The sequence below is a fragment of the Urocitellus parryii genome, chromosome 13, assembly GCF_045843805.1.
Source record: "Urocitellus parryii isolate mUroPar1 chromosome 13, mUroPar1.hap1, whole genome shotgun sequence".
Classification (NCBI taxonomy): Eukaryota; Metazoa; Chordata; class Mammalia; order Rodentia; family Sciuridae; genus Urocitellus; species Urocitellus parryii.
Window position 1 is genome coordinate 30,581,957 of NC_135543.1, and position 18,581 is coordinate 30,600,537.

At 34.0% G+C, this 18,581-nt stretch overlaps 1 protein-coding gene across 2 annotated transcripts in view; it reads right to left on the bottom strand.

The window, feature by feature from the left end:
- Nucleotides 1–1,221: 1,221 nt before the first annotated feature.
- The window catches only part of Pik3c3 (phosphatidylinositol 3-kinase catalytic subunit type 3), a 121,815-nt gene continuing 104,455 nt past the window's right edge, over nt 1,222–18,581 (bottom strand). Inside the window, exons 23-24 of one of the 2 annotated variants that reach the window (XM_026409522.2) lie at nt 9,316–9,441; nt 1,222–2,440 (exon numbers count right to left, since the gene is read on the bottom strand). In XM_026409522.2, coding sequence (XP_026265307.1) covers nt 2,426–2,440; nt 9,316–9,441 — 141 coding nt within the window. In that variant the 3' untranslated portion in view covers nt 1,222–2,425. The remainder of the gene's footprint in view (nt 2,441–9,315; nt 9,442–18,581) is intronic. The other variant, XM_026409521.2, reaches the window with a different exon arrangement.

Consider the following 18,581-nt stretch of genomic DNA (forward strand, 5'->3'; position numbering starts at 1 on the left):
CTTAAAACAATATGGACTGGGGGATTACTCCCCCAGGGAGCAGAACTAAAACCTAGGCAAGAAACACATCCTACCCACAGAGGTGAGGACCCTGGAAACATCTGTCTGATAAGAATTAAAATTCTAGAGAACCTTGATTACTGCAAGGTTCCTACTCTTCCCTTTTGAGGGATGTGGAGGCCACAATGCTTATTTTTCTTTTTAAGTTTGCATGAAAAAAAAAAAAAAAGGTTACTCGTGATCAATCTTCCTTACTTGTTGTCAGTGTTTAGATTCTGAATTTCGTATTAATGCAAAATTTACTTACTGAGCCCTATTGGGGACATATCATAGTATCTATGCTGTGTTATGGAGTTTAAATCAATAAAATGATACAATTTTGCCTAGCAATGAATTAAATAAAACAGGGTCTGCAAATTATGGCCAGATCCATTCTGGCCATGCCTCATTGTTTACATGCTTCCAAAGCTGCATTTCCATCATATTATAACAGCAGAGATGATCTGCTCCTACTGAGATCAAGAGATCATGTACCTCTCAAAGACGAAGATATTTATCATGTTGTCCCTTTAAAGAAAAGTCTGCAATTCCCTGAAATAGAAGATGCAAGTATAACAATAATATCCAACTTTACTAAATAGCAATTAAAAACAAAAATTTCAGAAGTCCAGAAGTAGAGACCTTTTTCAACAGGGCTATTAGGAGAAAACTTTTGGAGGAGGTCCCAGTAGAAAAAAGACCAAAAGGACAAGTATGGTAGGTGTGAAAGCTTCCAGGCCAAAAAAAAAAAAAAAAAAAAAAATATATATATATATATATTATATATATATTATTCTATATATATTATATATATAAATATGTGAAGAAAAGAAAGAAAGAAGAGGATGGAACTTACCAATTAGTTTAAGTATAAACTCTTTTTAAGATGTATAAAAGGCTTTTTGTCTTTTACCATTTTTTAAAATCTGCATGTACATTATGCACAAATCATATTCCATACACCTGTAGGATGTCTCTTAATTATATGCCTGCTTTCCAGCTGGTAACCTCATTCTAAAGAGGCAAGCTCAAGGAGAATTTTGTGACAAATAAATATCATAATTAATGCAATTCTCAGAAACTGTGCTATAATTTAACCTTCATCTTTCTTGCCATTTGATACTTTAATATTTATTAAGCACAAAAAACCCGAAATATTCTTTTTCTTCCAAGACAAAGTTGTATGACTATGTAACTTCTATATGAAAACATTATTATGTTGCTCAGATTAGAGGAACTTCAAGTCCTAAAAGACCAAAACTTATTTTAATTCAATCAGAAAGGATGCATTACATTAACAAGTCTAGGTGAGCTATCTTAAAAACCTTTGAAAATTCAGCTTGTATCAAAAAAGAATTTATTGCAGAAAGATCACACTGTCTTACATGAATGTGTAATCTCTTATGCTCAATATGAAAATCTGCATCATATTACCTTCTATCCAGTTACAGATAACTATACTTCCACATTCTACTTTACATCATTACAACTTAGAATTGTGAGCTGTATCTAAAAATGAAACAAAAGACAACATGGCTCCCCAAAACACAACATTTATAAATAGAGAAAATGAGTATCACTTTGAAGTATAAATTTCTTTTTCCCACACCTCTAACTGCCCCATCTATAGGCTTCAGCAATGTCCCCAGGAACTGCAATGGCTCCTCAGCGTATCCTTGTATACAGCTTGGTGGCCTTCCAAAGCTTCTTGTACTGCCTACAGCAATGGTGAGAAGGGACAGGGGACAGAGAACACAGGGCCGATGCTTGAACCCACACATTATCAGCACCACTGGAGTTGGTGGGATCCCACCCACTCCACCCTGGAAAATAGAGGTTTTCTACAATCAGTTCTTCAAGGATAAAGAACGAGCTATGATGTGTAAAACTTTAATTTTTAAATAAAACTTTATGCAAATTATAGAAAACCAAATAAACAGAAATGGTAGAATAGGAGAGGTGAATGAGAGAGAAAAGGAGAAAGAAGAAAAAATAAACAACTTCTAGAAACAGAAATTAATCCTAATTCATATAACTCTGTCCCAGTGCAAAATATGAGATAAAAAAAGAGATTTTAAACTCATAGGTTAAAATGTTTTTTACTATTTCAACATGAAATTTCTCAAATTATGTACATAATTCTGGAATAAGATCCTCACTTCTTATTAACAAGCACATATTAGAAAAAAATATATACAATATTTTAACAAGTTCTTTAAGATCATATTTAAGCAGTGACATTCAAGGAAACGGAATTCAGACATTGTATAACATTTAAGAAGCGCTCTCTTCATTTTTTTGTTATTCTGAAGTCTTCATTATATACGGGATGCTTCTAATGCGGTTTTCTTACTGAGTCGTACATCTTCATGGGGCAAACTCAGTTTCATTTTCTCCAATACTACAAAAATTAAAAACAAACAAATTGAATATAATTTATTCACTGTTCATGAAGAAAGATAAACAGAAGTCTATACTTACAAAAATATTTCTATTAATATAAAAAGTGAATAATTTACTTTGCTAAAAGCTTTTACAGAGGATTTTAATTGACCACAGTGTACAGGGTTCCTGAGGCTTAACTTAAATACTTGAGGGAGGAGCTGTTTGCTGACTGTAAGCTCAAGATGACCCAATTACTATATGAGAAAAAAAATGGATTGTGTGGTGATCAGATGATTCATACTATAACTAGTGTCCTCACTTCTTGATGCCACATAATTTAGACAGGCTCTAACAACCTGTAGCTTATTACAGAGTTCAGCCACTTCATTCCACAAATTATCTGGAAGCCAAACCAAAGGAAGTAGTCCTGAAAGAAGAAAAGCAGCCAAGTGAACAGTTGATTTGGGGTAAATATGGCAATATGTTCAATATTAGGATATCAAGTGGAAAGCAAAGAAACAAAGATTTCTTGGTCTGAGTGAAGAGACAGTGATTCACACCCCATGCACCCTTTTGTTGTGTCTATGAACTGTACCTCATTATTCTGCTCAAAAAAAAAAAAAAAGTGAAGGGGGAGAAAATCTCACTGACATGTATGTATACACATACCCATGCATATGTAAAAATGTGAAAAATACGAAGATGTTGACTGATTTTAATCTCGTACAATTTATAGTAGCAATTCTAGAAAGAATATGGCAAGATTTACTTTTACAACTGTCATTTGTAATTTCAAAAACAACTTAAGTATTTTCACTAAAGGCAATATCGGAGTATAAAACCATATACATTTATTTGGTACCTATATGTGCCAGGAACTGGTTTAGGTTCTGTGGAAGATACCTAAGATGCTTCAGACTAAACCATGAAGACCAAATCTGTATACACAGGAAGAACCATAAAATATGTACACGCACTCAAAAGTAGAGTAAATGGGTGGGCAACACATTCTGGAAAAGCACAAAGAGTACAATGCTGGTGGGACTGCAGGGTTATCAGGTCTAAGGAAGTGTCACAACAGGCAGATAATCAGAGCTACAAAGGTTCTTTCTGAAGGCTGTTAGACAATGATAAAGGTTGAAAATGCAGGTAAAAGCCAAAGTGAAAATATCTACACTGACAAGCTAGAAGTCTAAGCTGGAAGCACTTGGGAAGCAAATAAAAACTGCATATGTGTATATGTACATTTTTATGTGTGAGGGAAAGAATGATACTGAACAGATGGCCTCTAATGTTTTTCTACAATATATTAAAATATCTGTATCCATGGAAAAGAATTAGTAATACTATGTAGCAGAGCTGGATCCGAATATTCAACTCCATCTTCATTTGAATAATTTTTATTTAAGTGTTTAACACACATAAAAGACAGGTGTTAAAAAAAAAACAATGACTATAAAACAACTTTGCTAGAAATAGTTAATGAATCAAACAAGGATATGTCTTAAGTGTTTTAAGTCTTCCTTAGAGAAGATAAGGAAACTAAATTTGTTTGCATAAAAAATAAACTTCAGCACATTTTAGATGAAAATTATTAAGCACTCTAATATCTGCTGCTGCTATTACAATAATTAACTACTTGGATGGCTTTAACACTTGTCATGTGATGAATGGGTACTATGTAGCAGTGCTGACTATAGATCAAAGATGGGACATGGGGTCAGTGAAATTCAAGACTGGTTGTGGCCAGTGTGAAAAATAAACGTTATACCATTTTATCATTTTTCTCAGATTAACTGGTACTGGTGACTCCACTGCTTATTATATTTTCTTGGCTATTAGAGCATTCAATTTTTTTCCATTTTGATAAAAAGATGAATGATTAAGGAAAGAAAAGAAAAAAACATTAAAATTTACAAGCATGTCTTTAAAAACACATTATGCACAATAAAATCTATTCATGTATAACAAATTAAAGCTTAGATGTATTATCAAGAAAAACATTATTTAGTGACTAACATATATTTTCAATATCACAGGTTTGGGTTTGAACCAGGAAACTGTCACCTTTTTGCTTGTTTTTCTCACCTGTAAAACAGTTCTGGTGATAAACCTACTTTAAAAGAGTGGGAATTAAATAAGGTGATACAGAGAATACACTTTATCTATTTCCCAGGACATTTATTTAAATGTTCAACAGGCTACGGATATTTTGACTATTATTGTTTCTTAGTTGTTATTATTATTTTTAATTCCTCCTAAGATAAACCAAATAAATTAGAAACAGATATGAGACATGAGAAGGTACAAAACAGATCTGTATTGAAGCCAGAATTAGGCAGTTAGGAGATAGGTAGATTGAGTCAGGTTGATCAAGGAGGCCAATTTAAAGACATGCTTTGAATGAGTCCAGGAAGCTGGAGACTACCCACTGAGGGACTGAAATGTTAATTCCTTCAGAGCCCTTCCTCCTCCCTAAGAACACACTCCCCAAAAAGCAAAACAAAACTGTTGCTAAGGTAACCTGTCCCAGGAATTGCCTCTCCCTACAGGGAGTTATAAAGTTGTTAATTAATGTGTCCTTGGTTGCTCCATCCTGTGCTTTCCCCCCTTGAACACCTAACTTCTTGTTAAATGGATGGCAGTGATGTGTTTCTACTACGTTGATTTGGAAAATTGGAAATTAGGTAAAATTTCTGAACTCAAACTGTTCTTACTGCTTTAGTTAGTTTACCAAAAAAAAAAAAAAAGTATCTCTAGCTCTAATCTGTACAGATTCAATTAGTTAGATTCAAGGTGTATTAAGATAAATGGAAACCACAGCCCAGGCTCACTATCAGTCAGTGACGAAACAGGGAAAAGCAGAAATGGAGGAAACACACTGGAATGTGAGAGACTGCCACTGAAAAACCTATTTTATTGCTTTAAGTGACACAAACTAGGTAACCTCTACCTTTCCGATGCAGACAAGACTATAAGGCCCTTTAAAGACCATTTCATTTAAAGAGTGAAGTTCTGGCATTTGCAGGTAAATGGATGGAGTTAGAGAAGATAAACTAAGATTAGAAGATTAGCTAAGTGAAGTTAGCTAATCCCAAATAACCAAATGTTCAATGTTTCCTCTGATATAAGGAGGCTGATTCATAGTGGGATAGGGAAAGGGAGCATAGGAGGAATAGAGGAATTCTAGATAGGACAGAGGGGTTGGAGAGGAAGGGAAGGGGCATGGGGTTATAAATGATGGTGGAATGTGATGATCATTATTATCCAAAGTCATATATGAAGACACAAATTGGTGTGAATATACTTTATATACAACCAGAGGTATGAAAAATTGTGCTCTATATGTGTAAAAAGAATTGTAATGCATTCCGCTGTTATATAAATAAAATTTTAAAAAAATTTAAAAGAGTGAAGTTCTGATAATGTAATTTCAAAGACAATGATCCAAATAAGTGTGTTTTTTTGTTTAAAATTTATACCACTAATAGATGGGTGTTGCTAGGCAACGAATATTACAGTGTTTAATCTCTATACTTCCTAAGAAATTGCATGATGGAAGAAAATAAGCCTTTTCAGCATTTCAAATAATAGTAGTATCAGGCAATTTTTATTCTTCTTTTGGCATATAATTTCTTTTATGCTAAAATAACTATAACTTTTGTTAACATATATCAACCTATCCCCATTTTTAAAACTTTAGGATTAATAATCCATAACAATGAACTGAAATGCACAAAAATTACAAATCAATTAGCAATTTTGAATTATTATTATAAATACTATGACAAAACCTGGATGTTGGACACAAGAATTTGAATGTGCATGTAATTTATTAATACTTAAACATTATGTGTGTGTGTGTGTTTTAAAGAGAAAATAAATTTCTCTTGAAATTAGATGAGAGAGTTGTGCCCCTATTATTTTGTAATTTAAAAAGACTTGTATGAAGCTTACTATGCCACATAGACTTTTAAGCTTAGGCAAGTTCCAATGATACAAATATACTTAGGTTATTCTTATTTTATTTTAATATTATTTCAGTTGTAAAATAGTATTGGCACAAGAAAGTCTAAACAACAGCATGAGCATTTTAAAACTCATCTCTAAGAATATGGAATTCTAGTAAAGAAGACCTGAATGTGATAAGAAACAACTTTTTATTTAGTAGAGTCTTCTGATCTATAATATGATGACTAAAACACATTTATATGGTTGAGGCCCAGAGACATAGGCAAACCAAGATCCCTCTATTATTCCTCCCCTGAGTAACAGTACAGCCCTCTTTATCTTTCTTCCTTTCTTTTTTTTTAAAATCAGGCTCTTTATCTTCTCTATCTTTAATACAGAGAATGAAGAAAAATGGCCCTTTTATTCTTAAATCCAGATAGCAAAACAGATATCTTCTATAAAATTAACAATAAAATTTAAAAACCAAACCACTAAAATAAAGTACGTAACAAATTTAACAGAACTTGAAGACTCAAACTCAAGGCAAGGCATGTTAAAATGCCACACTTAATTCAAAGTGCCAAATGTGGCATTTTGAATTAAAGATACCACACTTAATTCCTTCTCTCTCTGCATATGCTATCCTCTTCTCCCATCAAGAAGTTAAACTATTTCTTCTCCCTATGAATCTGGAGTGTGCTTATGACTCATTTTAAGAGGCCCACTTTTGCTTTCCTATACTCTCCTGCATCACAAACAACAAAACCTGGATGAGGGAATCAGTTTTAGTTCTGCCCCTTGTTAGGCACTTGATATTGGATAAGCCACTGTACCCTTCTGGGCTTTTTCCAATATAACTCTTAACATACTCTGCTATGCTAGATACGGACTGATAATCTGCTACTGGCGAACTCTATCATGCTATATGTAGATTCATATCCACAACTGGTTAAATGGTTGACTTAAGTCACTTCACTACTACTATCCGAGTTGAGTTTTAATCTCAATAAATGATTGGTTAGAATAATACAGAGGTGTAACACTTGTAATAAAAATGTAGTCCAAATAGCTAACATTTAGAAGAAGAAATTCCTTTATGTTCATTTGATATTTTTCAAGTATACAAAGCACGTACTACTATGTGACTGACAGAAGATCAGCCTTCATGAATTTTGCATTTTAGGAGTTAAAAGGCAATCCAAATATAGAAAGCAAAACGCAAGTACAACTCTTGAGATAAAAAGTACTAGGAAAATTCAGAGAAAGATGAATCAGAGTGGCATTAAAATAAATAGCTTTTGGAGGGTAGGTTGAATTTTGGTGGGCAGAAGCTTATAGCAGATGCATTATTAAAATGATAGACATTCTGAGCTAACGAAATAGCAGTAGCAAAGTGGCTAGTAAGGTGAAATAAAACAAGATAGAGAAAAAGAATTGGGAAAGTAGCTCAGAACACAGCATTCTGGAAGGTTTTGAACTGCTAAAGATTGGACTTCACTATCAGGCAATGGGGAAAATACTAAGCATATTTAAATTTTAAAAAGCAAAGTGAAATATTATTTTGTCAAAATGTATCTGACTGGAATATTTATAAGAATAAACATAAAAGTTGGGTATGGTGGTGCGTGTCTGTAATCCCAAGCTCATGCGGTTGAAATAGGACGATCATGAATTTGAAGCCAGCCTCTGCAATGGTGAGGTGCTAAGCAACTCAATGAGACCCTGTCTCTAAATAAAAATACAAAACAGAGCTGGGGATGGGGCTCAGTGGTTGAGTGCCTCTGAGGTTCAATACCTCCCACCAAAAGAAAAGAATAAACATAGGAAAGCTCAAAAAGACTTGAATCACCAGAAATGGTGGCACATGCCTGTACCTCTAGTGGCTAGGGAGGTTGAGGCAGGAGAAATGCAAGTTTGAGGCCAACCTCAGTATCTTCGCAAGGCCCAAAGCAACTGTCTCAAAATTCAAAGAAGTAAAAAAAGGCTGGGGACATGGCTCAGTGGTTAAGTGCCCCTGGATTTAAGCCCAGGTAGCCAAAAAAAAAAAAAAAAAAAAAAAAAGCAAAAGAGATGACAAATCTACTGGACACTGACTGGTGGTGATATCATAGACAGGCTTTAAGCTTGGGTGATTAGAAACATTATTTAGTGAATGTATGAAGTCAGGAAGGCATTCACAAGGAAAGCAGTCTAATTTTTCTATTTTGTTAACCATTTTCAGATCATTTGCACTATGAAATTCATAAATAAGGCAGATATTAAATCTGAATATCATCACAACAGGCTACTATTTAAAGATCTTCCCTTTTATATTTATATACATATATTCACATATTGCTAACAGTTAAGTATTGCGAGACCTTTATGGTGTGTGATGTGGATTGCTTTCCATGGATTCTAAACTCTTTAATTAGTATTTCAATGTTTATCAAAATCCAACAGAGGCTGAGCATGGTGGCACAGGCCTGTAATCCCAGAGGCTTGAGAGGCTGAGGCAGGAGGATAGGTAGTTCAAAGCCAGCCTCAGCAAAAGCAAGGCACTAAGCAACTCAGTGATACCCTGTCTCTAAATAAAATACAAAATAGGGCTGGGGATGTGGCTCAGTAGTCAACTGCCCCTGAGTTCAATCCCTAATAACCTCACCACTACTCGCCCCCAAAAACTCAACAAATACCTAAGTCTCATTTCCCAAAGCTTCTACCATACCCCAAATCATTCTCAAGAAATGGTATCTATGTATGTCCCCCCCAATTTAGTCCATGCTAAGAAAAATAAATGCTTTGAAGTTGATAATGCATGGAATATAGTCGCTTCAACTGGATGGCAAGATGCCATTGAGGCTTGACAAAACAACAGAGAAGATGACAATCAGGAGGCAAAAAGTAAGGCTCTCCAAAGACTCTTGAGGGAGACAAATGCACTGCCCTCCGAAAACTTACCTGGGCAAACTTGTGAATTTGTTCTACCACTGCAGCAAACAGAGCATGGACGCTTTCATCAATCAAACTCTGCATGTAATGCACCGCCTCTTCATCTGACAGGTCTAGACGAAATTTATCCTGAACCTACAAGATAATAGTCTATTAGTCTTTTTAATGAAGAAAAACATATATATTTTTGAACAGACAGACTCAAACTGATACAGATATTATTAAAATATATCAGGAGTTATTTATATGCCAAATAAGAGATTCATAGCTTATAAAAGGAACTCTGAGTATCATTCTTAATGCGTATGGAAATTTACTGGAAATTATTCCTTTCAAAAATAGGAAAAATAATTCTTTTAATTCAACTTATACTTTTTTTTTTTTTACAAAAATTAGATGTAGAACTACTTTGTGATTCAAATTGCAACACATTAATTAATTATTCCCTTCACTTTATCTCTGTCGTTCACTGTGGAATGGATATATCAAGGCCAGTCTTTAACATTCTCCCCACTTTCATTACCATAGTTCATAGGAACTATGTTAATCCCTGGCAAAATAAACTAAACCAGATCTTCTAAAATGTCTCCTTTTTTATTGCAGTTGCCAACAGCCCTGCAAAGAAGTACTTCAATGATCTGTAGTTTCCAAAGACTAGGGAATTTTTTCTTTTAGTTCATATTTAAAGTTATAATTGATCTTCAATAGCTTTAACTACTAGAAAAATCAGTTTATGTACATGTATCTGTATGTATTTAAGTGATGATCTCGATATTAAAAGCCAAAGTTCCTGAACAACTTTGTACAAAACTTTAGGCAAAGTACTACATATGCAACATTTCATCTGACTCCTTCATGGCCTCAAAATAGATAATATCTCCATCTATGAGGTAAAGAAATGAAGAGAATTTATAAAGCCAAAACAGGGACCTTAATTCACCATAAGTGATGCATGCTTATAGTCAATCTCACATCACTACAAATAACCATCACATCTTACTCTGTTCCCCTATTATAAATGATGCACATCTACTTCTGAAGAGCATATTAGGAGTAAATGGGATTTCCAAGTGGGTACAATGTGATCTACAGCAAGGCACTATGGTTTACATTTAATAATTCCAGTTACTCAGGAGGCCAAGGCAGGAGGATCACAAGTTCAAGGCCAGCCTAGATAACTTAGTGAGACCCTGTTTCAAAATAAAGTAAAAAGGGATGTGGATATAGCTCAGGGGTAGAGTGCTTGCCTAGTATGCATAAAACCCTGGGTTCAACCTCAGTACCAGAAATTAAAAAAAAAAAATGCAATCCATATTGAGTATTTCCTTTTAAGTACAGGATCTAACTACTAGAAAGCTAGGAAGATGAAAAGATATACCAAAAACCTATAGTCGTCATAGCTTAGTGCACTAGACTAGTATACACCATATAATTTGACAGCTCTGCAGCCTCAGAATAAAGAAATAAAAGTAGGTATAAAAAGTGAAGGGTAATTTGATGGAAGTGTGTATAAGGGTTTATATTCAATAACCTAATTCTTTCATTTCTAGATCCCAGATAATGACAACCATGTTATTTTAGCTTAATCCTTTGTTTTCATGATTTCTACTTTAGAGACAGCATGTGTGTTAAGAACATAAAAAATTACAGAGCCTGAGAAAAAAATATACTGCATGAAAAGAAAATGCTCTTAAAACTAATTATGAAAACATTCTCTTTAAAGAGGTATAATTTAAAAAAAAAAAAAAAGGATCTAAAACTACTAACTGGAACCAGGCGAGGTGGCGTATACCTGTAACCCCAGTGAACTGGGAGGCTAAGGCAGGAGGATAACAAGTTCAAAGACAGCCTCAGAGACTTAGGAAGGCACAAAGTAACTCAGCAAAACCCTGTCTCTAAATAAAATATAAAGAGAGCTGGGGATGTAGCTCAGTGGTTAAGTGGCCCTGGGTTCAATCCCCAGTACAAAAAAAAAAAAAAAAAAAAAAGGTCTAGGGGTTGGGGTTGTGGCTTAGCATTAGAGCGCTCGCCTGGCACACGCAAGGCACTGGGTTCGATCCTCAGTACCACATAAAAATAAATAAAATAAAGGTATTGTGTCCAACTACAACTAAATTTTTTTTTTCTATTTGGTATCACATTTACTACTATGTTAGACTACTGTTATTGTCTTCTAAGTTTTTAAGGTTTTCATCATTTTTTTTCCTTTTTCTTTTTAGTCCTAGAGATTGAACCCAGGGGCACTCTACAATTGAGCTATGTCTCCAGATCTGGCTCATCAGGTTGCTAAGGCTAGCCTTGAACTTGGCAATCCTCCTGCCTCAGCCTTCCAAGTTGCTGGAATTTCATAAGTGTGCTACCATACCTGGCTAATTCTAATCATTTTTATTGCATTACATTCTTTCTATTCTTCAGATTACATAATTTCTATTGATTTATCTTAAAGCTCTATAAGTCCTTCTTCTAATGTCATATCCAATCTGCTGTTAAGGCTATCCAACTACTTTTCATTTTAGCTAGTGTACAGTCCTAGAATTTAATTTCTACCTTTTCTCTGTTGAGAGATCCCTATATGCTAAGTCATTATATATTTTACCTTAGTCCTTGAACACATTCATAATAGCTGATTTAAAGCAGTTTTCTAATGGTTGTGACATGTGGGTCAGTCATCTCAGAGTTTCTACTGACTGCTTTCTTTTCATTGACTTTGTGTCATAATTGTTTTTCACATAGCTAGGGATTGTTTTTTTTTATCAGAATACTAGACATACCAAATGGTATGTTATAGAGACTGTAAATTCTGTTGCATTCCTAAGAAGATTCATTCTAGTAAGTGGCTACTGGCTAAAATAAAAACAGTGCAGTGTAGAATTCTCAGTTTTTTAAAGTTTCTAGCTGCTGCTTTTCCATCTGATGGAACCTTTAGTTTTGTAAAGTTCCATATTCTGTCAGGATTTGGGAAGATTTTGTATGGAGACTGGAACAACAATGAGCTTACTTCTGTGACGGTCACTTTTCCAGAATTTCTTTCCTAACTTCCTGCCTATCACACAAGCACCAAACACTGTCCTCTTATACTTCATCAGTATGCCTACACTCAAAACAATCTGGAAAGTACTTTCAAGCAAAAGGTTACCAACTTAAAAATCTCACCTTTGCTCTTCATCTTTAAAAGGTAGATACTCTTTGTGTTTATGTCTGGCTTTGGTTACTCCTTATGCTTCCAAAGAATACTCGTGGTTTTTTGCTTGTTTTTTTACTGCATTTTAAAATTATTATCTGGATCAATGACTTTCAAATAGGGTACTCTAATGCTTAGTGCATTGGGGATATGTCAGATTATTAAGAGAAATAACTTAATATTTGTTCACAGCTTTTACTGTAATGCAACCACCCCCCTCAGTCCTAATGATCCACTTACAATCTCACACCACACTAGAATCATTTCAATCACCAACCATTTGCAGAAAATAAAACAGCTCTGATAGTCATTAAATCAGTAATAAAATTTCAGCAGTGGCTAATTATGTTTTGAGGAGCCCATTTTACTATTACCATTACAAGCTGCTCTAATGAATCTAAAAGAACAGGTGAGCCAAAACATGGCCACTCATAAGGTTTCAGTCAATTATGGACCACATCCATGATGGTGATCCCCTAAGATTTATAATGGAACTGAAAAAGCCCTCACACCTAGTAATACCATAGAGGTCTAAATCACAGTGCAAAGCATTACTCATGCTTGTGGTGATGCTGGTGTAAAAAAAACTTTTGGTATTGCCACTTGTATACAAGTATAGCACACAAAATTATGTATAGTAATAATACTTCAAAATAAATCAATATGCTACTAGTTTATGTATCTGCTATAATTTTTATTATTATTTTGAGTACCATAATTAACTATCAAAACCTACATGTTCTACTTCCTAACAACAAAAGAAAGAAAAAGAAACTCTTACACAAAACAACACATCCTATTGTATAAGAAGTAATTTCAAACATCTTCTGTTTACCACATCTCTTGGTAACATTATTTTCTCTTTGTTAGATTTAACCTTGTGGATTTTGTTCATCATGTCTCTAGTGGCAACAGGCAATACTATATATACTTGTGTCACATAGCCTAAGTGTATAGTGAGTAGGCTGCCCATCTAGGCTGGTGTAAGATAAATAACGTTTAAACAATGATGAAACCACCAAATGGTGCCCTTCTCAGAACACTTTCTGTCATTAAGCAACACCTGAGTACATTTTTTCATTTTAGTTTTGCTCTTCAGAGTCACCTACGTTTGTATCTGTGTTGGGTTTTCTATATATTTTCTTTCACTCTGATTAAATTTCTCTCATGTCTTTTTGTGTTCCACAGATCAAAACCTTTAAATTACACTAGACATAGAGGATTACATCATGTTCATTTGAAGAGCTACAATCTTCCAAAGACAGTCTCACCAGCATTTTCTTTGCAAACAATAATTAGTATTGAATTTCACACCTAAGTACATGGTTGTATAACTTGTGTATAGAACAAAGGGAGAGGTTTAATCTGGACAAACCTTCCTTATATCAAGCCTATAGTAATTGATTTTTTTTTTTTAACTTACCAAAAGGTATTCCTACTTTCCATATCCAACACAAAAGGGTAACCTCAGAAATTGTGCTGGACAGGTAATTATTTATCCCCTTGGATTATCAGTCATATCATCAATTGAATTACCTACAAACTCTTGTTTTTGTTCCATCCATAATCAAATGATAACATAATGAATAAAGAGATATATTAGAATAACTTTATGGAAAAAAGGTACATATTTCTATATTTCTCACAAAAATATATAATAAGCAAAATCTACATGTTCTAAAAACATACTTTATCATTCAAGTGAAAGGATTTTAGAGCAGCTATAAATAATGACACACATACTCACTAGTCAAGTAGACAGTAAGCAAAAATAGGCAAGTCTCCTGAGTATTTAAATCCCAATTTCAGAGATCAATTGTACACTTACTATCTTTTAATTACAGAGAACATGTTTTCATTATAGCTTCACACTTCACATCTGAAAGAAGATTTACTAAAAACTAGTCCTTGGCAGCATGACTTTTAAAGAAAGCCATGGGCATTTCACAGCAGAGGCATCCACTGTAACCAATAGACAGCTGGAGATGCCTACTTTCAGCAATCGGCACAGAATATTCCTGAAGTTTACTAGTCCCTTGAATGTCAGTGAAATTATCAGTTGCTGATGTTCACTGGAAAGGTTATAATTGCCACTGAGCACATAATCAAGTTATATGACTTCTCTATTTTCAAAGCAGAAATTTGTCATATTAATTTTTCTTCCCATTAGCTTCATGAACCTCAATTTGGATCCATTTAAAAACTGAAAACTGGACAGCTTATTTTTCTATTAAAATGTATACACATTTAATGATTACAAAATAGAAATAAGTAATACATTTCCTTAAATTTGTTAGGCTAATTTAAAACTATATTATTCTAATCTGTCCCTGAGGGTTTAACATGCTATTATGAAAGAAACTATTGTTAAGGAAACAAAAGCCTGGGTGACTAAATCTGCTCTTCTAAAAAAATCTCTGGTGGCTGATACTAATTTTTAGATTTCTCATTCCTGGCAACAAAGATACCTTTACATTCCAGGTTGTTATTCTGAGTACCATAATTAACAACTATCTAAATGTGAAGAAGGTAGGACACCTTATTCCATCTCTGATCTGTTACTTTATTCTATTGCCAGACCAAACTCTGGAAGAAGTCAGGAGCCATTTGCTTTGTACACCAATAGGGTTGTCAAGGGGCAAAAGGCAATCTTACTTTTAAGGAAGAATTTATTAGTTATGAATTGAAACAATAGAAGAGTCATAGGTTAGCCTAAAGTTTCTGCACCATATGGAAATAAACAAATGTACGTTTTCTACACACACACACACACACACACACACACACACACACACCCCTAACGTTCCAATTATCTACTCCCCTCCCAAGGTGCTGGGGATCAAACCCAGGCCTTGCCTATGCCAGGCAAGTGCTCTACCACTGAGTTATACCCCCAGACTTTAACATTCCAATTATCACCTCACATTAAATTTTATCTCTAATATCATTTCAATGTACACTCTATTTTTTATATATGACAGCGGAATGTGTTGTAATCCTTATTACACATATAAACACAATTTTTCATATCTCGGGTTGTACACAAAGTATATTCACACCAATATGTCTTCATATATGTACTCTGGATAATAATAATCATCACATTCCACCACCATTTATAACCCCATGCCTCCTTCCTTACCCTACAACCCCTCTGCCCTAACTAGAGTTTGTCCATTCCTCCCATGCTCCCTCTCCTTGTCCCACTATGAATCAGCCTCCTTATACCAAAGAAAACATTCGGTATTTGGTTTTTGGGGATTGGCTAACTTCACTTAGCATTATCTTCTCTAATTCCATCCATTTACCTGCAAATGCCATGATTTTATTTCTTTAATTGCTGAGTAAAATTCCATTGTGTATATATGCCACATTTTTTAATCCATTCATCTATTGAAGGGGATCTAGGTTGGTTCCAGAGTTTAGCTATTGTGAATTGTGCTGCTATAAACATTGATGTGGCTATGTCCCGGTAGTATGTTATTTTTAAGTCCTTTGAGTATAGACTGAGAAGAGGGACAGCTGGGTCAAATGGTGGTTCCATTCCCAATTTTCCAAGAAATCTCTGTACTGCTTTCCATATTGGCTGCACCAATTTGCAGTCCCACCAGCAGTGTATGAGTGTACCCTTTTCTCCACATCCTTGCTAACACTTATTGTTGTTTGTATGCATAATAGCTGCCATTCTGACTGAAGTGAGATGAAATCTTAGAGTGGTTTTGATTTGCATTTCTCTAATTGCTAGTGATGATGAACATTTTTTCATATATTTGTTAAATGATTGTAAATCATCTTCTGAGAAGTGTCTGTTCAGGTCCTTGGGCCATTTATTGATTGGGTTATTTGTTTGGTGCTTATATTTTTGAGTTCTTTATATACCCTAGAGATTAGTGCTTTATCTGATGTATGAGGGGTAAAGATTTGCTCCCAAGATATAGGCTCTCTATTCACCCCACAGATTGTTTCTTTTGCTGAGAAGAAACTTTTTAGTAAAAATACTTAGGAATCAACTTAATGAAAGAAGTGAAAGATCTATATAATGAAAATTTTAGAACCCTAAAGAAGAAAGTCAAAGAAGACCTTAGAAGATAGAAAGATCTACCTTGCTCTTGGATAGGCAGAATTAATATTATCAAAATGACCATATTTCTAAAAGCACTATACAGATTTAATGCAATTCTGATCAAAATCCCAATGACATTCCTCATAGAAATAGAAAAAGCAATCATGAAATTCATCTGGAAAAATAAGAGACCCAGAATAACTAAAGCAATCCTTACAAGAAGAGTGAAGCAGGTGGCATCACAATACCACAAACTATACTATAGCGCAATATTAACAAAAACAGCATGGTATTGGCACCAAAACAGACTGGTAGACCAATGGTACCGAATACAGGACAGAGACTAACCCACAAAATTACAATTATCTTATATTAGACAAACATGCATTGAAGAAAAGGTAGCTTCTTCAACAAATGATGCTGGGAAAACTGGGAATCCATATGCAACAGAATGAAATTAAACCCCTGTCTCTCACCATGCACAAAACTCAACTCAAAATGGATCAAGGATTTAGGAATAAAACCAGAGACCCTGTGTCTAGTAGAAGAAAAAGTAGGCCCTAATCTCCATCATGTGGGATTAGGCCCCAACTTCCTTAATAAGACTCCTTTGGCACAAAAATTAAAATTAACTTACACTCTTTTGGCACCTACATTCTTAGGTGTACAATGCTATTCTGAAACAAAACCCTCAGCACAAGACTAAGCTATATACGCCTGCATAAGAAAAACAGTGTTATAACTAATCTTTACCCTTACATAACTCAAAATACAACATTTAAAAGACTAAATGTTAACATAGAAAAAAAAGATCTTTGTTTAAAATAATTTAGTGTTTAGCATCTCTAAAATAACAACTTTCATTAAAATAAGAAAAGCAGAGTCATAAAATTCTTCTTATTCAAAAAATTAGAATTAGAAAGTTTTTCCTGAACCAATTTAAAATAATTTAATCACAAAGTGATTACAACAAAGGAACAAATCTGATTCATTAGGATGAAAGGAAAAGTTTCAATGTAAACATTATTTTCTTGCTGAATTCATTTATTAACTGAGCATCATTAAAATTAAACAAAAATCCTTTACTTGAATGAAGACAAGAATTTAAAAAGAGTACTACTGCTAAAAGAGAATGCTGAAATTGTTTGAAGTAAAACATGACATATTACTATAAAGGAAAAAGAAAAACAACAACAAAAATCCAAAACACATTGCCAAAATTCCATCAGAGTAGGCACTATGATTTGTATACTTGTTAATCTTATAGGCATCAAAGGTGATTTAATTTTACAGGTCATTTGAAATAGATCCTCAGCTGTTTTGTAGCTGCTTATATTTAAATCCTTTGTTTTAAAGTTTAGTAAGACATAAATTTAGAGAAACATACCATTTAATTCTTCAAAACAAAATAGTTACCTAAAATTACTCTGAATAAACTTGTTACCATAATTTAAAATCTTTTTTTAATTATTAAAGGAACCATGAATCAAAAAGCACTGGGAGTTCAGCAATCATGTTTATATGCTTATTCACTGCACTTGGTCTTCTATTTATTGCTTTGTTTATTTTCCTAAAGAGTCCTATAAAAAAGCAGACATCTAAAACTCCTTGAAGGTACTGTTTTCTTTCAGTTACCCTAACCCTAGTAAACAAAGTTAATAATTGGTAGAGAATACATATTTTTTTTTGAATATCAAATGTTCTAAGGTTCCTTCATCCCAGTGTTATAGAAGTTTAAAAGAAGTCTTACCTCTAGACCACAGGATTATAAAATATCTCTGAATTTTCTCCAAAGAGTTCATATCTTCTCCTGGCTACCAAATCTAAAATTTCCAATGTCATTTCCAACTCAAAATTCATCCTTTTTAGTTTCCCTACAACATTGACCTTTACCTAATAGTAGATGTATTTACTTACTGATTTCTTGTCTGTTTCATTAACTAGAAGATAAGCTCCCTGAAGTCAGGGACATTTTTATCATATATATTTTTTTTCTACGACAAACACACTATGACAGTGCTTCACAGACAA